General features: G+C 42.2%; 1 protein-coding gene across 1 annotated transcript in view; it reads right to left on the reverse strand.

Annotated features, from left to right (window-relative positions):
- The window catches only part of LOC129863875 (matrix metalloproteinase-17-like), an 85,409-nt gene extending 79,458 nt beyond the window's left edge, over positions 1–5,951 (reverse strand). The window contains exon 1 of the mRNA XM_055936228.1: positions 5,223–5,951. Within this exon, the coding sequence (XP_055792203.1) occupies positions 5,223–5,414 (192 nt within the window). The 5' untranslated portion in view covers positions 5,415–5,951. The remainder of the gene's footprint in view (positions 1–5,222) is intronic.
- Positions 5,952–23,481: the final 17,530 nt, after the last annotated feature.

Genomic DNA, 23,481 nt, shown 5'->3' on the forward strand with positions numbered 1-23,481 from the left:
CCATGCCGTGCAATGGACGTATGGTCACAGGCGTCCAAAGTGCCAACTGAAAGTAGGACAGACGTGCTAAAAGTGGACTAGGAACCAGGGGAGTGTGTGAAAGAGAAGGCATACCATTATTATTAATATCCCACATCACTTTTATCTAGGGCTCTATTCAAATCTGTATGATTTAAGCGATAGAAATGTGAAGGTGATTTCCGATTGCGCCGATATATGCAGCGTTTACCGTGAATGCAGTCTCCGCTAACATTTCCTTTCAATTTCAATCATGCTGTAATGCTGAACTTCCACGTTACGGATTGGATAGAGCCCATAGTAACATACCATAACTCAGACACACTTGAGTCACGACTCACAACTACAGCTGACGAGGACAATTAAGTAAAAATGTATCCTCTCTCCTCTCCACAGGTGCAAATCTCTCCCAAGAGCATTAGCCCAAAGAGACAGTTCCATCCCAGCCGCAGAGAGGGTATTGATTTCATGTTTGCCACTTGTCTAAGTGGTGCGGTAGCTTTTTTTGTTTGGTGTGCGCTTCTTTTGTGCCTCTCTGTTTGATTTCTCCTTTTAGAGCTACACTAACTCCTACCCATTTTCCTTTCCCCCGTCAATCAATCCCGCTCTCTTTCATTTACCTGTTCCCGACGCCTCTCTGTGTAATTGGAGCAGACTGGGGTTGGTAAAGGAATGCATCCTGTCTACAGAGTTCCAGAGGAGAAATGCTATAGGTGGGACAGAGTGAGCTGAGAGGAAGTGACACGACTGGACTGGGGGGGGGGGGGGGGGCGTGTATCCTCCTCTCGTCTCCACTCCACTGGAGATGGGACCAGATGGTGCTCTCATTAAAGAAATTACAGCAAAATTAGATTCTCCGCTTTAGGATATAGACGGGCTGGTAAGATCGATACCATCCTGCCACACTCCAAACAGAATGGGGGACTCAAACAGTGGCACATCGTAGCTACACAAATTTCAGCCGGAATCATTTCACACTGTTTCTTATAAGCATTGTGCCTACATTTAGGGTGTGATAATAACCAGTGTTGTAGTGGTAAAAAGAAGTGGGCAAACCATAAACTCCAGTAGGCAATCGAGTTAAGACAAACAACCACCGATATAAACTTAAACGTCTAACATTTTTAAAACTGTATTGTTTGCAGTTTGGTTGCATTTTAATGTCGGCCTATATATAGGGAAGGTAGGCCATTGGGAGTTATTCATATTGAAACATATCTTATTTTTCTTTTCTTGATTTGTTTGATAAAATTAGTACAGATTCTTTCAGGGGACCCCACATGGGGCTCCGGCACCAAGTTTGGGAACCTCTGTAGTATCCTCTTTCTCTGCTCGCTACCTCTCTCGCATCGTCTCCTCTGTCTACTCCTGCATGCATCGCAGCCTGCCTCAGCCTCGCCACTGTCTGTCTCACTAGTACTCTCTGTAAAGCAAAGTTATGATGAGAACTTAGTTGTCTTTTGTTACTGCTGAGGTCAGGCTTCATTTAACGTTAGCTTCTTACCTTCTAGTCAGCTTGCTCACACTAGCCAGAGAACTATAACGTTAGCTTCTTACCTTCTAGTCAGCTTGCTCACACTAGCCAGAGAACTATAACGTTAGCTTCTTACCTTCTAGTCAGCTTGCTCACACTAGCCAGAGAACTATAACGTTACTGCAATACTATACTGATAATAACTCTAGTTTTGCAAAATATGCTGTTTTCTCTCTACTGCAACTACACGTTCGCTACAGGAGTGATTTGCTGGCTGATTAAAACATAATCTCAGTGCTTCCTCAACTGGTCTATATGACAGCTAAAGAGATGCTTGAGAGCTGTGAGAGTTGTCCACTGGTGAGTTAGGGCTCTCAGTATCAGCAGACTGTAATCCACAGGGGGAAAATGACATTATGAGCAGAAAGCATATGTGCTGATTATAGCTTGCATGTGTCCATTTGATCCCAATTCCTAGAATGTTACAAAATTGCCAATCGGACTTTGCATGTGATGTACAATGACAATAACCCAGACATCGAGACAGTGTCTAGTGTGTCTCTGGTGGGCTGTCTGGAAGGGGGCTTATCCCAAGCCCCTGGTGAATAGCAGTCTCCGACATGGTTCTGCTGAGTAGGGGAAATGGCCTCCCACCCTAATCAGTGAGCAACACACTCACCTGCCCCACGTAAACCTTACTTTAATCCCAGCCGGCTGCAGAAGGGGGTGAGATGGGGTGGCACTCCAGGGGATAGCAGTCTTTACATCTGTCTGTCTGAGTATTGACCAATGCCCTCCCGCAGCGGTAACTTCTACGCACCTGAGCCTGCCCAGCTGAGCCGGACACATCCAAATGCACACCCACACAACTTGCACCAGTACACACCGACATGCACCAGCACACGCGTTGAATCGTCTCTGTAATCATCTGATCACATCTCTGCTGTAAAGCCTGTGTTGTGGATGGGCTGGTTGCGCAGATTAATGATGCGCTGGTTGACTCATAACCCGCAGTCCCTGCCGTTATATCAATGGGGCGGCCGGGTTTAGGGTCAATAAATATTGTGTGTATGAAGAGCGGGTGGATGGCGGGCGGGTTAAATAAAGAAAAAACTATTTATATCTATAGGGTACATTGAGGTTTTTCTTTCATTATTTTAGTCTATCTGGTATTGGTGCGTAAGCCTAAGATTTAGAGCCTAACTGTACACGCGCCAAATAGCCTTCACGCCAATCGCCAAATGCTTTTGGGAACGGGCAGAAAAAGCTAACATCAAGACAAAAATAACAACGTCAGAGGTTAATTCAAATACAGAAAAGCTGCAAAATGGAGAGTTGAAAATAAAGAGAAGGGAGGGCCAGAAAAGTAATGTTTGGCAAAGAGTTGTTGCAGTGGTAAAGATGATGTGTGATGATTGTGAAGAGCTATACAAATTCGACAGTCACAAGAAGGGGACTTCAAATAGGCCTACGGCACATCAAGGGAACCGTAGCCTACTGTTCAGATGGGTTAAATGGAAACTGACATCTGGACTCTAACTGTAGGTTGACGTCTCACATAGCCTTAATATTAACTCCTGCAGAATTAAGCATTTCGTGCAGTAAAATGATACACCAACAAGAGAGGAGAAATATGATTTCTTTCTTTCAACATCTTGAGAGAATGTGAATGTGCAGTGAGATACCATCTGTAGAGGTGCTATCTTTATCAGCATCATAAAAGCTGATAGTATTTCAACCACATAAAATAGGCCTAGTCGGGCGGTTGCAGATGGGTTATTAGCATTTGTGGGCGAACAAACAGCTGACCCGCGCACCACTAGTGCAGAACGATCCCGCCTAAGCCTTCTGCCTCCTTGCTGTGCCACATTAATAAGGTTCAGTTATTGGCCAACTTATTACCCCGCTAAGCTGGCCATCGTCTGTACAGACACATCCCAGTAATGGTGCCAGACAGGCCCTGGCCCACACAGTAACACCGGGCAATTAGAGTGTCCACTGTGTTGAATGTGTCGGCTCCACAGAGACATGATGCAGCTTTGTTAAATGTGCACGCTTACAGCACCTACACCACTCACGGGGCTCCAGGGGGGCCATGTAGAGGTCAGCACATGAAAAAGCATTTGTGTGACCCTTGTTTATGAGCTAAAGCTGTGAGACAAGATCATCTTCTGCCCCCTGCCCTCACAGCCTTCATGCTAGTGAATGAACTTTGAAAACATAGGGAGGAAGATCTGCATATTGTGTGTTGAGAGAGAGAGAGAGAGAGAGAGAGAGAGAGAGAGAGAGAGAGAGTTTGGGGGGGGAGGGTAAGGTAGTGGCAGGACATTTTACAGATGACTGTCATACTGTACAAAAGTATTTTGGGGACAATAATCTTCTCTATAGAATGGGGAAATCATTGTAAAGCTTGGGTACTGGTTCTTGAATGCAGGCCTGCATAAAAAACTATTTTACTCTGATGGTACTGTCTAAATTAAATGGCGTTGGAGAACTTCTTTAAGGGATAAATGAGGACCATTTATAGAATTTCTCGACTTTCAACTAATTTAATGCTTGGATGATTGTGTAAAGTGTAAATGTCCTCTCTGATTATTTAAGCAGCAATTTTTGTCTACTCGCTGAGAGGAGCGAGCTTCTTCGCCATCGCATCACCATCACCCCGTGGCTCCTGTGGCGAGCAGAAATATTGAGGCACTCAGAAATGCCATTTCAAAGTGAAACATGTCTTCGGGGGTTACTTCTCCATGAGCTCCATAGCCTACAGGGCAATTGGCCTACACTCTTGAGCGATATTGCGTTTGAAATCTGCTTACATTTTGGTAGCCTTTCTTCAACCGTTCTTCAATTTCTTCCTCTCTCACCTCTCCACCCGCAGGCAATGACGGCCATGATTCTGATTTGCATTTACAAACAGTTCAAAGCGTTCCTTCCTCGTTCTGTGCCATGCGTGTAAAGTGGCCACGGTATGTGTAATATGTCATAGGAATTGTAGCCTACATCATATTGTGCATGTGAAAAATTATAAATCAGGGTAATTACAATCTTATACAAGATTGACAACATTTTGATACGGTCTGCACAGTGATATCGAGGATCATGCAGAGATATTTTCACTCATACAAGCTTGTACGAAACGTAACATATCATACTAAATGGAGTGTCTCGGATTTTCATACAGAATAATACGAAATGCTCTGAGACCAGGTTGGACGGAGCAGTCGCTCACATTGCAGAGTAGCCCATGACCGATGTCCAAATAAATCATTATGGATAGCCTACCATTAAAATATTTACTGAAAGTCAGACTGATTTCACTGAATATTTAATTTCATATATTAGGCAAATGCATCTGGGAGACTACAGGGCACAGAAACAATACTCAGTCAAAATTATTCACTCTGCCTTTTATCTTCTGTTTCTAAACGACTGAAGCCATAAGGCTACAATAAAAAGCAACCTATATAATTTCTCAATGTTCACTGAAAGCGCAGGAGTTACACTACTATTATACACCATAGTTGGCATCGTCTTGATATGCTGATAATGAACTAATATGAGGTCACCTATTTCAACAGCCTATTGTCGGCCTATGTGGATAAAAGTTTAGTTATATTATTCTAGGAACTGTGGAGGCTACGTAGCCTATTTAACCAAGAAAAATGTGTCCACTGCAGTAGCCTATGTTCAAATATTCAGTGTAAAGTGTCGGAAGAATATAGGCACTTACCACCCCCATATCCATCTGTTCGGCCGTCAGAGATGGTGCTGCAAGAGCCTGAGATAAAAACCAAAACATGGGAAGCAGGAACATCTCTGGAGAAATAATCCAAATGCGCCGCGCGAACTGAAACATTTGAGAAATCATGCCCCGCCACTCGCTGCTCCTGCAGCGCTCAAACACCGACCCTGACCGCCGCATTCACCAAATAAATCACCCAGCTCCGGATCCCTCTGATATGCGGTCAAATTTGGACGAGAATTCTACCTCACTGTTGCGCGTAAACACATGAAACACATATCACATAGAGACGAAAATGTCTTTAAAAACATTAAACAGTTCGTTTTCATCAAGATCCGCGTCCTGAAAAACCATCTCAGTCACATTGCTGTTCCTTGGTGGACCACCCAATTACGCCAACGATTACCAGTATTTACAAAGAAATATAACTTCTACTTCCGGCATAAGAGTCTACATTTATTTCAGAATATCCAATATGCCCATGAGGCAAAGAAAATTAACCCGTTAAATATTCCCTCTGTAACACAAGCAAAAGGAGATAGGCTCGTGCTCCCTGCGCGGTGTGTCAGAGACTGAGACAGACGCACGATGAGAGAGTGGAGAGGAATTTAGCCAGTTGCAGAATGGGAGGAGGCGATACAAAAGGCGCATTATTCAGTCCACTTAGAATGTGCATAGTATTGAATTTGTGACATCTTTTTAATATATAGACCCTCGGTTTCAGAGTTGCAGGTACAACAGTGTGCACATCAGATATGCCTATACATGCGCAACAGAGATGCCATCTCTGCATTTTGTTCAAATGAAAAAAGTATTGTTTCGCAGGGTGAAATGTAGCCCGTAGGCCTATAAATTCATCATTAGCCAAATTAACGTATAGACCTACACATGATGCTACTCATAGTTCAAAGGCTTACCTACCAAGAAAGTTGATATAGGCACACCAATATGTTTTAAGACCAGATGATGTTGCAAAAACTTGTGTGTAGCCTACTTGGCCTACGTGATGCAAGCCTACAGTAGACTAGCTTACATGGAAACAACATATAACGAAGTAGAGGTTTGAGTATATCCTGGTGCGAGGTTATGCGCGCGGAGAGAGAAAACGAGTGAGGAGAAAGACAGCCACATATTATAAATACGTATCTCTACGAAGGAAGCCTCGGCTCCCAGGTTTCTCTCATGTTGTACAGAAGGTGAGGTGAACGCCTGGGCACTGGGCAGAGGGTAAACTGTAGAGAACATGTTCGCGCTGTCTCACCAGAGGGAAATCAGTGGGTAGCCTTTACGCCTTACTGCGCCGCTTCTGTCAACAGAAGTCAGTCAACATTATTAAGTATTTCTCTTTGGCCTTCAAGTTTAATCTATAGAAAAACATATACACGTATCGAACTGGTGTCTGATTCTTTACATGAGTCATGCCTCGAGGCATTTCAACTTCACGTCTCTTGAAGTACACTACGCATCAATGTCATGGGCCTATTCGTGTTGGACAAGTCGACGAGGCTAGGCCCTGCTCTCAACCTTTACGAAGTTGAGAGATTTTGTAATATTTGAACTCATATAATGATAATTATAACAGCCATGGGTCTACCAAGGTTAGACAGATGGTGCGTTGACTAGTTTGGGTAATAACTTATCTGTTTCCTGATAGGACCTTGAGTCTTCTGTCTGACATGTCTATTGGTATTAATCACCTGGCTTCTTCCAAGGACATTAACATTGAAGAAGGCCTAGTTGATCAAGATACACAATAATATATATGTTTTACATTATAGCCATCTCCATTCCTCAAGGATGGAAATGGTTATAGCACATTTGTAACATATATTTTGGAGAGTGCATCCTTCTTACACCTAAGCACACTAACATGTTTTAGTAAAGCCCTTCTGTGTTTGTGCCCTCATTCCATTGAAGAGTTAGGCACTCTGGGGATGACTGACTTAAAGGGGCACTGGGGAGTTTACACAGCATTGTGAAATGATTGACAAATGGGGCCTTGCAGTACCTATAAAATGATGATATGCAGTAAGGGCCCACCAGCCTGCAGTTCTAGATAGAGCCAACTGACTGATGTAGGTTACTGTTTTTGTCTGGCACACACACCCACGCAGCCTTTGTTTTGGTAAAAAGCTGTGGGATTGGCCTGGAGAAATGTAACCATTCTCAAATGTGTAGACAGAGCTTTTGATGCAATGACTTTTGAGGTTATTCGGAGTTTGTTTACATTTACATTGTTTACAAACATTGGAGTAGAAATAGCTTATATTTTGGGTTCTGATTGGGTATGAGATTTGAACCAAGATCATGAGGCATTTATAAGTTATGTTCTTCAAGAATCAATGGGTATACAGTATCAGTGGTGTAAAGTACTTAATAAATAAAAATACCTTTAAAGTACTACTTAAGTAGTTTTTTTGCAGTATCTGTACTTTACTATTTACATTTTTGACAACCTTTACTTTACTGCAAAACCTAAAGAGAATTATGTACTTTTTACTCCATACATTTTCCCTGATGACCAAAATTACTCGTTACATTTTGAATACTTAGCAGGACAGAAAATGGTCCAACTCGCACACTTATCAAGAGAACATCCCTGGTCATCCCTACTGCCACTGATCTGGCGGACTCACTAAACACAAATGCTTTGTTTGTAAATTATGTCTGAGTGTTGGAGTGTGACCCTGCCTATTCATATATAAATAAATAAATAAAGAGAATTGTGATTTCTGGTTTGTGTTTAAAAAAAACAATCAACTACATTTACTTTTGATACTTAAGTATATTTAAAACCAAATACTCTTACTCACGTAGTATTTTACTGGGTCACTTTCACTTGATTCATTTTCTATTAAGGTATCTTTACTTTTACTTAAGTTTGAGAAATTGGGTACTTTTTCCACCAGTATATCATACATTTATAAATCCCAGAAATGATGTAGTAACAAAGGATTCTAGCTTTAAAGAATAGTTAGGTCTCCTCCATTCCTCCGAAAACCATGGATCTTTATTTCAAATATGGTTCCTCTATAAAAGCATAAATAGATATTATCATTATCTTTTATCAGTTGGGGTATTTAGCAAACCAGTGATACATGTTATGGCTTTTTTGTTGTCGTTAGAGACCAGGAGCCCCCAGAATATACAAGTGAGTGTTCAGGGAGCCAACTGACACCCAATTAAATATACACATCGCCAGCAGCAAACTCTTTGGACTGAAAAGAGTGCGAATGCCTCTGAAATACAGAAGCTGTTTTATTTTCTACCCCTCATTACTCTGGTATTTCAAAAGACATCACAGAAAACTACAAATCAATTCGGAAAAAAGCAGAAATCATCACAATTACACAAAATCAGAGGGTTCGCAATGGAGAACAGACAATCAGATTATCCATACTCTTCTATAGCAGATGAGTAGCACTTTGTTGTTGTGAATATAAAAGACACAATTATGACATCTTTGTGTTGTGATGTTGAAAGTCACCAGTAAGGAGAGCGACTCTGTGAAACAAGTTTAATTAATAAAGTGACAGCCCTATTGTACCAAGCTTTGTATGTAAGCGTGTATGTATGTCTGTATTATGCTACCTCCCATGTTCCAAAAACATCTGAAACCCTACCCCTTCAAAGAATATCTTAAATAATCCCACAGCACCCCTCCCTCCACTATTTTTGGGGGGAACTTTCAGGAACTAACACTTTTTCGTACTAAATGAAAATAGATCTTGTATTGTCACACACTGGATAGGTGCAATGAAATGTGTTGTTTTACAGGGTCAGCCATCGTAGTATGGCACCCCTGGAGCAAATTAGGGTTAAGTGCCTTGCTCAAGGGCACAGACAGATTGTTCCTCTTGTGAACTAGCACTGACTTTGCTGATAGCTACTTCAAGTCGCTCTGGAATTACTAAAATGTCAAATATAACAATGTAAACGTGTTTGAACTATAGTCTGTTGAAACTTTTACGAAATGTTTCAAATCATATGCACAAAGACAGCCTTTCAATGAAAAACATGAGAGGTTAAGCAGTCTCTATGATGGTGTTAAAATTCCTACCAGACTGTTTGACCCTTGACTCCATCATTATCAACACAATTTCATGCAAAAAGCATGAAAAGAGGCCTAAAGCTATCCAGAGACGCATTGCCAATACACATAAACACCTTCTCTTCCCACATTGTCTATTCAGATCAGGTACAACAGTCTGACTGTCATTCATATGAAGCCTTGAGGGCTGAAACATGTAAAAATACATTGTGCTTTATTAGTTCCCAACAAAAGCAGTATTAAGTTATCTGAGCCAAGGGGTAATATCCTCGCATTACAATCTCAAGTCGCAGACATTGCTGTAACATTATATTAATGTTTTTGAAATGTTGTGTTTCCAATTCAAATTTCCAATTTAAAAAAAGTTCGAGCTCATTCACTGCATTGCTATACAATTGAAAAACTTGATGATTACTACAAGTTTAGATAGCTGGCTAGACTAACTAGACTAATATACCAATCTAAAATGTTTTAACAGATATGGGCTAATTGAGTGACTGTCAGTGAATGACATATAACAAGAGGAAAACTGCTGATGCACAACCAAATTACAGAGGTCTGGACCTCGATCTGCTCATATGTAGCTACGGTCCTGATGATGCAACATAATTATTGCATATTTGGTGAGATTACATAACATTACCTCAAACATGACCTAAGGCAATTTAATGATTGTGTATAACAAAACAGAACATTTAAGAGACATTCTATTGGTAACAACCTGAAGGATTTTTGGAGCAGGTTTTGGTACCATGCCTAACCCTGTAATCTTTTCACCTCTCAGGCCAAGCCTGGGATATGTATAAGGAACACAAGGTTTTCATGTCTACTTGTCAGTTTATATCTTGTCTATTCTGAGTATGGATATTCATGCTGAGGGACTTTTTAACATATTTTCTTGCTATATATAAATAAAAGAATTGTGAGCCAGTGTCTGAGACGGTATCTGTCTGCCTGTAATTGTGTTTATCACACTGTGCATCTCCACTGCCAGCACTGCCTAATGGGCATTCCCATTGGACAGGTTAAGATTACAGTCTTTACAAACAGACATACTGTACATGTCAACTGGGCATTAATGAATATCTTCGGCTTTTGTACTTTCTGGCTTTTTGTGTGTGTCTGTCTGTGTGTGTGTGTGTGTGAGTACTGAAGTATAACCAAAAAAGCTTAAAGACAATAGCATTCCGTAGAACATAAAAAATACTATAGATCCATACACACACAAGAAGTCGAGGTTACACTGTTAATGAGAAATATTCACATCATATCCGATTCCTGTGTTATATTCTCTCTTGCAGAAGGCTATAATGTTATTCATCAACAGACTTAGCAAGACCCCAGAACCCTCTCTGAAGACACAGATAGCCTAAAGTATGAAGGCCGTCTTGCATTGTTGTGATGCACATACAGATTACATGAAGTCACATTTATTCAGTTCCCCGGAGAACGTGTCTTCTTTTTTCATTCCGATCATGCCTTCTCCCTCCACTCACATTCAGTCCAGAGCAGCTGTAAAAAAAAATACACCTTATCTGAGAGAGAGTCTGGCTTTGGTACTTTCAATGCATGCTTTTTATTCTGCTTTATGGAAGCACCTTAAAGCGTTTTTAAAAGAAAGTAAGTGCTGTTATCAACCTGTCAAGCTTCCTTTTGTTACACACACCCATATACTCCGTGACAATCCCTGGGTGTGTGTGTGTATGAGTGTGTGTGTGTGACGTAACCCATAGGGATTATTATACATGGATGACCCATAACATCAGATAATGACGCAGGGACTTGCTCGTACTCTTCTTTCAAAGATATTGGGCCAACAGACATACAGTATCTTTAATTAATTATCTTGGGAAAAAATGATTGATCTTCAATAGAGTCAGCCATAGGGATACATGGTGGGTAACAGGGAAAACATGCTACTGGTGACTTTTTCATGTTTCATTTGATGAGATGTTGTAGATCTTTCAAGACTGTCAACTATGTGGGATGAACATACATGAAAGAAACCCATAAGAAAAGCATGCTAACATGCAGAGAAAGACCAGGAGAACAAATAAAACCGCCATATCAATATTTGCCCAACCTTTGGAGTAAAGTGCTCCTTACCTTAATTGTTTTCATTTAAAACCCTTCAGAACTGCCTCCCCTGCAGATGAGATTGTGTGTTTCAATCAAAGAGAGGAAATCAAACGGGTTATACATGTCAGCATTTACCAGATTGGATCAGACTGGGGCTGTCTGTGGCGGATGAGGAGTGGCTAGGGCTGGTGCAGGGTCTAGGCGGGGGGGGGGGGGGGGGGGGGGGGGGGGTCATGTGTCTGCCTCCCGAGACAGGATCTGATTTATGGGCCGCGGTGTCCAACCCTCCCTGCCTCCTCAATGTCACCCTTCAGCTTGTCTCCGTCTGTTAGCCACCACAGAAGTGTTAGCACAACCAGCCGTGATCGGGAGTCCCATAGGGCAGCACACAAATGGCCCAGCGTCATCCGGGTTAGTGGAGGGTTTGGCCGGGGTAGGCCGTCATTGTAAATAAGAATTTGTTCTTAACTGACTTGTCTAGTTAAATAAAGGTTAATAAAAAAATAAACGAGGCCAACAATGTAAGGAACAGGATAGTAGGAGGAAGTGGGGGTGGAGGTGGGGGTGGATGATTGAGTGTAGTCTGGCCCAGGAGTGTGAAAGTGAACGGAAAGGCTTTGAAGCAACGAACCACCCTTGCTGTCTCTGCCTGGTCGGTTCCCCTCTCTCCACTGGGATTCTCTGCCTCTAACCCTATTACAGGGGCTGAGTCACTGGCTTACTGGTGCTCTTTCATGCCGTCCCTAGGATGGGTGCGTCACTTGAGTGGGTTGAGTCATTGACGTGATCTTCCTGTCTGGGTTGATTTTTTTTGGAGGTGGGGGTGGAGGAGGAGGAGGTGGAGGAGGAGGTGGGGGTGGAGGATGAAGGGCAAGAGGAGAAGGGGAGGTTACAGGTTGAGATGCCCAGGTGAATACACCCTTGGGGAAATCAGGCAGCACCTTAGGCAGCATCAATAGTTGACCTATTACCATACTGACATGCATTCATTAGTGATGGTAACCCTTCTGCAACCCAATCTCAGATGTTTATTATCAGTAATCCCTGGGGGAAATGGCTTTGTCATGTCTCTTGTGATCCATGAAGGATCTATTCAAGTTGATCCCCTAAAAAAACATAGACCCTTATCACCCATTACTCTGCTTAGTCTCTGAACTCCAACTACCCTCGTCCATCTTCCTTTCCCTGCAGTCTCTCTTTTAGAAACAGCCATCTTTAACCATACAGTAGTATTCCTTCCCACCTAGGCCTCTCACATCCATTGGTGTCGGTTACTATAACGTTTAACAGCAGCAGCAGTTCATAGAGCCCTCTACCTGCGACTCCTTTAATGTGAAACGGCGCTCTGTGTTAGGAGCTTGTTCCTCTGATCTGCAGGTTCTCAGAATAAGCCATCAATGATTTAGACCAACACTAGGAGCCCTCTCTTCTCCCCCTCCTCTGCAAGAGCCGCAGGTGGGTTAGCTAGCTAGCGCTCCTCACACATCTCTGAAGAATGATCAACCCTGCTTTTCCTCATTCCTTGCATAATTTCAGTGTCGCTATATTGTTCAGAAAGCCCTGCCTAACCACCACTTGTACATTTGAGCTACAGTACTATTTTATTACCTAGTGGAAAGTCTCCTTCTCCTGTCTTATAACGCCACGCCCCATATCCATGTTTTTCTTCCTTGCCATTTTTCATCTATTATCTGTTCCATGTATATTGCTGGGCAGTGCTTTATCTATTATCGAAATGTAAATTGATGGATTTACGAGAGTCTAAAAACCATGTGCTAGCATCCCGTGGAACAGACTCTCATCCAGGCATTCTCTCAATCATTTTGCCTTTAATTAATTAGCTAATTAATCAAATTAAGCTCCAAAGCTGATTTATGGTACGTTATGGATTAGGCATGATGAATAGAAGCAGGGGACATGGAGGATTCTCCTTCTGGGTAAGCAGTACCACTCACTAGAGGCCATATTTAATCCATGGATCTCCACATTTGACTTTTGATTTCACACCAGACACGCCACGCTATGCACAAGGTGCTTTGTGTTAGCAGTTTTGCCTTTGTGACATGCAAAATGATCGGTGAATGCTCTGTGATTCATCATTAGTGGCAACCGGATGATTATTCATTTGATTAAATCTCCGGCCTTATCCAAAAGCCGACATCGCATAATGAAATCTGATACTCTCAGTGAGAGATGGCTCGAGACGGCGGGTAACAACGTTCATGCTTCAGAGCCGTGGATATACACGTTTCCCCCCTCATTCCATCTACCCCCACCACCTTCATCCCTGGTGTCTAATTGAAGAAGATCAGCGTTGGGAAATTGAAATCAGACAGAGGACATATACACGTGCACCATACATATGCACCTTTTATCTCCTCATGTTAATCAGACTCTAATGTAACCCCTCTCGGTTGCGTCTCTCTGTGAGAGATGTTTTCTAGATTGGACGTAGTACTCTGCTGCCTGAGAGAGAGGCTTGTCTGTAACAGCAGAGAGGTAATCTCATTTCTCACCTCCCCCTTGTCATTCCCAGTGGGAACACACACACTGAATAAAACAAATAATGCACAGCATAGATTGTCCTCTGATTCCAATTGCAATCTAGCGGAGTGTGTGCGTTTGTGCTTGTGTAAGTTGAGTACTCCTTCAGGAAGCAGAGGAGGGAACAAGCCCCGATCCACATCAACGGGACTGCAGGAGACAGAGCCACAGCTTTTAAGTTCCTCTGCGTCCACATCACCGAGGACATTTTAATTGACCATCAACACCACCACTCTTGTCAAGAGGGCGCAACCGTGTCTCTACTTTGTAAGGCGGCTGAAGAAATTTGGCATGCCACCCCGGGACCTCTCCAAATACTACCGCTGTACCATCGAGGGCGGCCTGACCGGTTGCATCACGGCCTGCTATGGGAATTGCTCCGTCCACGACCGCAAGGGCCTCCAGCAGGAGGTGAAGACTGCCCAGTACATCACTGGGACCGTGAACCCATACCATCCAGAACATTTACTCGAAACGGTGCCTGAGGAAGGGCCCCACACACCCCAGCCACAAGCTGTTCTCTCCCTTAGCGTTGGGCAGACGGTAAAAGGAGTTTAAGGTTTGATACTGTACCAACAGGCTCAGAGACAGTTTCTATCCACAAGCCATCAGATTGCTGAACACTTGAACTGGACTGACCACCTGCACTGATTCTCCGCACTTCAGCACACATGCACTCACTCATGCACACATCTACACACACACACACACACACACACACACACACACACACACACACACACACACACACACACACACACACACACACACACACACACACACACACACACACACACACACACACACACACAACTGCTGCTACGAGACTCTTACTACACTGCTAAATTTCTACATTTGCCCCTCAATCCCCCCTTCCCCAATACACATGTAAATATTGGACTATAAATTGAACCTTTCTGTATTATACTTATGATAAAATTATTCAATTTGATTGCCATTTACTTTACATTCGTATTCTTATCTTTTATTGCTTCTAATTGTTGTTTGCATTGTCGAGAAGGGACCTGCAAGTAAGCACTTCGTTGGATGATGTACAGTGCATTCGGAAAGTATTCTGACTTCTTGACATTTTCCACATTTTGTTATGTTACAGCCTTATTCTAAAATTGATTTAATACATTTTTTTCCCTCATCAATCTATACACAATACCCCATAATGACATTGCGAGAACAGGTTTTTAGACATTTTTGCAAATGTATTAAAAATAAAAATAATTATTTACATAACTAATCAGAACCTTTGAGACTTGAAATTGAACTCAGGTGCATCCTGTTTCCATTGATCATCAAATCAAATCAAATGTATTTATATAGCCCTTCGTACATCAGCTGATATCTCAAAGTGCTGTACAGAAACCCAGCCTAAAACCCCAAACAGCAAGCAATGCAGGTGTAGAAGCACGGTGGCTAGGAAAAACTCCCTAGAAAGGCCAAAACCTAGGAAGAAACCTAGAGAGGAACCAGGCTGAGGGGTGACCAGTCCTCTTCTGGCTGTGCCGGGTGGAGATTATAACAGAACATGGCCAAGATGTTCAAATGTTCATAAATGACCAGCATGGTCAAATAATAATAATCACAGTAGTTGTCGAGGGTGCAGCACCTCAGGAGTAAATGTCAGTTGGCTTTCATAGCCGATCATTAAGAGTATCTCTACCGCTCCTGCGGTGTCTAGAGAGTTGAAAACAGCAGGTCTGGGACAGGTAGCACGTCCGGTGAACAGGTCAGGGTTACAGATCATCCTTGAGATGTTTCTACAACTTGTCTGGAGTCCACCTGTGGTAAATTCAATTGATTAGACATGATTTGTAAAGGCACACACCTGTCTATATAAGGTCCCACATGAGGTGAGATGAAGGAATTGCGATAGATCTGCGAGACAGGATTGTGTCGAGGCATAGGTTTGGGGAAGGGTACCAAAACATTTCTGCAGCATTGAAGGTCCCCAAAAACACAGTGGCTGTCACGTTCCTGACCTGTTTTCCTTTGTTATGTATTTGTTTTAGTTTGGTCAGGGCGTGAGTTTTGGGTGGGCAGTCTATGTTTTCTATTTCTATGTGGGGTTTTGTGTTCGGCCTGGTATGATTCTCAATTAGAGACAGGTGTGTATCGTTTGTCTCTGATTGAGAGTCATACTAAGGCAGCCAGGGTTTCACTGGTGTTTTGTGGGTGTTTGTTTCCTGTGTTAGCGTTTGGGCCACACAGGACTGTTGCAGGTTAGTCACGTTTGTTGTTTTGTTAATTTGTAGTGTTTGTTGGTTTGCCATTAAAATCATGAATACCTCCTACTCCGCATCTTGGTCCGATCCATGCTCCTCCTCGTCTGAGGAGGAGAACGACATTGATAACCTTTACAGTGGCCTCCATCATTCTTAAATGGAAGAAGTTTGTAACCACCAAGACTCTTCTTAGAGCTGGCCGACTGGCCAAACTGAGCAATCGGGGGAGAAGGCCCTTGGTCAGGAATGTGACCAAGAACCCGATGGTCACTCTGACAGAGCTCCTGAGTTCCCCTGTGGAGATGGGAGAACCTTCCAGAAGGACTACCATCTCTACAACACTCCACCTATCAATGTTCACGAGAAGACCCAGATGCAGAGTTTCGAAGTAACAAAAGCTTATTACAAAAACAGGGGGGGGTAGGCAAACGATAGGTCAAGTGCAGAGGTCAGTAGTCCAGAGCAGAGTCTGAAAGGTACAGAATGGTAGGCAGCCTCAGGGTCAGGGCAGGGAGAGGTCAGTAATCCAGGGTGGTATGGCAAGGTACAGAACGACAGGCAGGCTAAGGGTCAGGGCAGGCAGAGGTCAGTAATCCAGGGTGGTATGGCAAGGTACAGAAAGACATGCAGGCTCAGGGCAGGCAGAATGGTCAAAAACCGGGAAAGCTAGAAAACAGGAACTAGAGACAGACAGGAGCACGGGGAAAAAACTGGTAGGCTTGACGAAACAAAACGAACTGGCAACAAATAAACAGAGAACACAGCTATAAATACACTCGGTATAATGAGAAAGATGGGCAACACCTGGAGGGGGGTTGAGACAAGCACAAAGACATGCGAACAGATCAGGGCGTGACACCACCAATCAGGCCTTTATGGTAGAGTGGCCAGACGGAAGCCACTCCTCAGTTAAAGCCACTTGACAGCCCGCTTAGCGTTTGCCAAAAGACAACTAAAGGACTCTCAGAACATGAGAAACAAGATTCTCTGGTCTGATGAAAACAAGATTGAACTCTTTGGCCTGAATGCCAAGCATCACATTTGGAGGAAACCTGGCACCATCTTTACGGTGAAGGCTTCTCGACAGTTTTTACCCCCAAGCCATAAGACTCCTGAACAGGTAATCAAATGGCTACCCGGACTATCTGCATTGTGTGCCCCCCCAACCCCTCTTTTAAGCTGCTGCTACTCTCTGTTTATCATATATGCACAGTCACTTTAACCTCTCTAGGGTATGTGGGACGGTAGCGTCCCACCTCGTCAACAGCCAGTGAAACTGCAGGGCGCCAAATTCAAAACAACAGAAATCTCATAATTTAAATTCCTCAAGCATACAAGTATTTTACACCATTTTAAAGCTACACTTGTTGTAAATCCAGCCAAAGTGTCCGATTTCAAAACGGTTTAACGACAAAAGCTCACCAAACGATTATGTTAGGTATGAACCAAGTCACAGAAAAAGACAGACATTTTTCCAGCTAAAGAGAGCATTAACAAAAAGCAGAAATAGAGATAAATTAATCACTAACCTTTGATAATCTTCATCAGATGACACTCATAGGACTTCATGTTACACAATACATGTATTTTTTGTTTGGTAAAGTTCATATTTATATCCTAAAATCTGAGTTTAGGCAAGACGCTACTGTATCACTTGGCAAAAAGCCTGATAAATGCACAGCGCCAAATTAAAATGATTTACTAAGAAAATTACTATAAAATCAAACTTTCATTAAATCACACATGAAATATACCAAATTAAACCTACACTGGTTGTGAATCCAGCGAACATGTCAGAATTCAAATAGGCTTTTCAGCGAAAGCATACAATGCTATTATCTGAGCATAGCACTTATAGTAAACAAAAGAGAGAAAACAATTCAAACCAGCAGGCGCGACACAAAACGCAGAAATAAAAATATAATTCATGCCTTACCTTTGACAAGCTTCTGTTGTTGGCACTCCAATATGTCCCATAAACATCACAAATGGTCCTTTTGTTCGATTAATTCCGTCGATATATATCCAAAATGTCCATTTATTTGGCACGTTTGATCCAGAAAAACACCGGTTCCAACTTGCTCAAACATGATGACAAAATATCTCAAAGGTTACCTGAAACTTTGCCAAAAAATGTCAAACTACTTTTGCAATACAACTTTAGGTATTTTTTAACCTGTTAAGGCTGGGGGCGCTGTTGTCACTATTTATGCTAATCGTGTAATTTTTGAAACGGCTTCCTACAAAATTCTTGATCGTACAATATGCATATTATTATTATTATTGGATAGAAAACAGTTTTTGTCTCTAAGTGGAACAGAACCCATTCTACAGCAATTTCCCTGACATGGAGTCAGATTTCAGAAATTTTGGCCACTGTTCTGGAGTCAGTTTTAAGCCCACTGTTATTCCTATGAGTATACGGACACTGCTTACGTCTTCCCCTGGATGCCTTTACGTGATGACGATTTGAATGGGGTCGATTGCGCGTTCACAGGCACTATAAATTAAAAAACCCTGTAGGTAGGAGTTCCTTTCCAGCTGCGTCATGCGCGTGGAGGACATCGACCTGCTATTTTTCCAAGCGTTAGTTTAGCCTGTTATATTTCTCTGGTCATGTTTTTACTCGTTATAGGAGTTAAAAACATCATAAGGTAGTTAATTTAAAGCGTTTTATAGCAATTTATATCCGTTTAGTGCGATTTTGGGACATTTATTTCTGAAACGCTGTGAATCGCTGGGCACGCTTCCAGTTCATCCCGAACGCAGTTGGCATTTCCACATGGCAAGAGGACAGCTTTCCACCAAAAGACGATTAGACCCAAGAAAGGATCCTTTGCCCAAGATACTGATGGAAGAACAGCTCAAAGTAGGAAATGTTTATTATGATAAATCGTGTTTCTGTCGAAAAATGTTAGTGGCTTAGGACGCCATGTTTTTTGACGTAGCTTCGCTTGGCGCAAACTGTATTGAAAAGTAAGGATAATTTAAAAAATGTAATTCCGCGATTGTATTAAGAATTAAATTGTCTATCAATCGCTGTCCACCCTATATTTTTTAGTCACGTTTATGAGTATTTATGTATACGAGTAGATCACTGTCTAATATGGCGCACGGACATTTTCTCACCAGCTGGGCTACTTTTGTCATTGTGTAACCATGATTTTGGTGGCTAAATATGCACATTTTCGAACAAACTGTATATGTATGTTGTAATGTGATGTTACAGGGGTGTCATCTGAAGAATTCTGAGAAGGTTAGTGAAAAAAATAATATATTTTGGCGATGTTTACGTTATGGCTCTCTTTGGCTAGAATCAATGCTGGGGTAATGTTTGCACATGTGCTATGCTAATATAACGATTTATTGTGTTTTCGCTGTAAGACACTTAGAAAATCTGAAATATTGTCTGTATTCACAGGATCTGTGTCTTTCGATTAGTGTATGCTGTGTATTTTTACGAAATGTTTGATGATTAGTAAGTAGGTAAACACGTTGCTCTATGTAGTTATTCTAGTCCATTTGTGACGGTGGGTGCAATTGTAACCTATGCCATCTACCTGAAATATGCACATTTTTCTAACAAAACCTATCCCATACCATAAATATGTTCTCAGACTGTCATCTGATGAGTTTTTTTCTTGGTTAGGGGCTATAAATATCTTAGTTTAGCCGAATTAGTGATAGCTACTGTTGTTGGTGGACAAAGAAAAATTGTGGATTATGCTAATGTGTTTTTAGCTAATAGATTTACATCTTTACATATTGTGTCTTCCCTGTAAAACATTTTAAAAATCGGACATGTTGGCTGGATTCACAAGATCTGTGTCTTTCATTAGCTGTATTGGACTTTATTGTGTGAAAGTTAAATATTTAAAAAAAATATTGTTTTTTGAATTTCGCGGCTCTGCCTTTTCAGTGGGGGTGGGGGGGGGGGGGGGGCCGCTAGCGGCACTCTAGTCCCAGACAGGTTAACGTTAATAATCAATCAAATTGAAGACGGGATGATATGTGTTCAATACAGGATTAAAATGAAATGTTGCATGACTTCTGTTTGATTGAAGCGCATGTCCAGGACACCTGGAGTGCCTCGACTTCAAGATGGCCGTATTTCTTCATTACACAAAGGAATAACCTCAACCTATTTCTCATGACTGTTGACATCTAGTGGAAGCCGTAGGAACTGCAAGCAATTCGTTTAGAAATCTGGTTTCCCAATGAAACTCCTTGAAAAGACAGTGACCTCAAAAAAAAAGAAATCAGAATGGTTTGTCCTCGGGGTTTCGCCTGCTAAATAAGTTATGTTATACTCACAGACATGATTCAAACAGTTTTAGAAACTTCAGAGTGTTTTCTATCCAATTCTACTAATAATATGCATATCTTATCTCCTGGGGATGAGTAACTGGCAGTTGAATTTGGGTATGCTTTTCATCCAAACGTGAAAATGCTGCCCCCTACCCTAGAGAAGTTAACTATACATTCATGTACATATGTACATACTTCCTCAATTGGTCCGACCAACCAGTGCTCCCGCACATTGGCTAACCGGGCTATCTGCATTGTGTCCTGCCACCCACCACCCACCAACACCTCTTACGCTACTGCTACTCTCTGTTCATCATATACGCATAGTCACTTTAACCATATCTACATGTACATACTACCGCAGTCAGCCTGACTAACCGGTGTCTGTATGTAGCCTCGCTACTTTTATAGGCTCGCTACTGTATATAGCCTCGCTACTGTTTTTCACTGTCTTTTTACTGTTGTTTTTATTTCCTCACTTACCTATTGTTCCCCTAATACGTTTTTGCACTATTGGTTAAAGCCTGTAAGTAAGCATTTCACTGTAAGGTCTACTACACCTGTTGTATTCGGCGCACGTGACAAATAAACTTTGATTTAACTTGAAGCATGGTGGTGGCAGCATCATGCTGTGGGGATGTTTTTCAGCAGCAGGGACTGGGAGACTAGTAAGGATCGAGGGATAGATGAACGGCGTAAAGTACAGAGAGCTCCTTGATGAAAATCTGCTCCAGAGTGCTCAGTACCTCAGGCACTGGCGAAGGTTCATCTTCCTACAGGACAACGACCCTAAGCACACAGCCAAGACAACGCAGGTCGGGTTTTGGGACAAGTCTCTGAATGTCCTTGAGTGGCCCAGCCAGGATCTAAAATCTCTGGAGAGACCTGAAAATAGCTGTGCAGCGGCGCACCCCATCCAACCTGACAGAGCTTGAGAGGATCTGCAGAGAAGAATGGGAGAAACTCCCCAAATACAGGTGTGCCAAGCTTGTAGCGTCCCACCCAAGAAGACTCGAGGCTGTAATCGCTGCCAAAGGTGCATCAACAAAGTACTGAGTAAAGGGTATGAATACTTATGTAAATGTGATATTTCAGTTATTATAATTTTTTTATGTGCAAAAATGTCTAATGGGGTATTGTGTGTAAATTGACAATAAAACAACAACAATTTAATCAGTTTTAGAATAATGCTGTAACGTAACAAAATGTAGAAAAAGTCAAGGGGTCTGAATACTTTCCGAATGCACTGTATACCATGCGTATCCCTACATACGACTAATAAAACTTGATGCTACTCCTGTGTGTGTGTGGTGTGTATGTGTGTGGTGTGTGTGTAGGTTCGGCTAGTTAACATTGTTTCTTGGTCTACAGCAGTAAGATGGTGCTCTAGCCCTGACAGATTTCAAACATCCTCGCCACAGAGGATTCAGGAAAGGAATGCATCTTGGGAATTGATGCGCCAGTCAGTCCTCCACCCTCTCAATCCTCCCCCTTCTTCCCTTCCCAACAATCCCCTGCCATCCCACCACCAATGTCCTCATCATTATCAGTATTTATCAATGTGAGTAGCCTTTGAATAAGGTCGGCTGCATTTCACAAAGACAATTTAAAACATCAACAAGCAGTATTTGCTAAGCACACACCGCAGTTCAAAGAGGAGATCCCTCATTCTCATGGGTGCTTGGCTCATCATGTTATTCCCTTCAAAACAAGATGTGCCCTGTTTACCTGACTGCAACCCAGGACAATAGACCCTAGCCGAGCACATTTAGTGTTAAAGCTGCAATATGTAACTCTTTGGGTGACCCGACCAAATTCACATAGATATGTGAGTTATAGATCTGTCATTCTCATCAAAAGCAAGGTAAAGAAGCAGTAGATATTTTCTATGCACGCTATTTCTATGCTTCCTGTTCTGAAGTTACATTTTCGCGTCTTTTGGTTTTGTACACCAGCTTCAAACAGCTGAAAATACATCATAATTGGTTATTGAAAAGATATTTCACAGTGGTTTAGATTCTCTACCCTATACATTGCTTGTTTTGTCACACAAACTGAAATTAGGCAAACTATTAGAATTTTTGCAACCAGGAAATGGCAGAGGAAATTCTGCATCATGCACATTAAAAGAAGAATCCACAGCCCTCTATTTTTGCTTGGAGTGTGTACCAGTGGAGTTATGTGGAGTTTGCTCAGTAGCGCTTACTCATATTTCTAAGTATGGGTAGCTGCAGCCCAATATGGCAACCGAGGTATGGGTGATTGGGAGTGTCGAAAGCAGTGGGTGTATGGAAAGCTAATCAGCTAATTGGGCTGTACTGTTGCCACTCAAGACTGTTTTGTGTGGTTGATTTGGCAGCATCACGATGAGTTGATAAACCAGTGACCAGTGCACTCAGCACCGATGTTGTGCCTGCCAACTTTAAGTGTTTCCTACTAGGTATCACGGTCGTGTCGCCAGCGGTAACTACGTTGCAAATGTTTTCTCTCACAGGATTTTATTTCAAGTAGCTATAGCAGCCTAAACAATAAAAAAACTCTTATTGATAACCATCTAGATCTCACGTTGATACATACATACAGTCTACTACTCAATGAGAAGGGCATGAACGATAACAAAACGGCAACATTGTATCAATACTCACACTTGACAAGCACTTCTGTCCGGCAGTAGCTACCTAGCCACTAACAGGGTGACAGTCACAGTAAGCACACACATACAACGCATGAAGCAACAGTACACCCATCATCAATACTTTTCATAAAAAATGAACAATCGTCAGTTTTATAACTGAAAATGTACAATTATTTTCTTAAAACTAACAGTGAACTATGACTCAGACTCATAATTGGGCTGAAAAACAGAAGACCAAACTCTGGCGGTACAGTAGCTCAATGTACGGCAGTTGCGTGGTAAGAAACAGAAGAAAAAAAGCACAGCTCAATCAAAACCGTCTAACCAACAGAAAAGAGCTTTTGACACACCCACTCCTTTCCACACTCCCACTATTTTCCTTCTGGCACACCC

This window comes from Salvelinus fontinalis, chromosome 10 (assembly GCF_029448725.1).
Source record: "Salvelinus fontinalis isolate EN_2023a chromosome 10, ASM2944872v1, whole genome shotgun sequence".
Classification (NCBI taxonomy): domain Eukaryota; kingdom Metazoa; phylum Chordata; class Actinopteri; order Salmoniformes; family Salmonidae; genus Salvelinus; species Salvelinus fontinalis.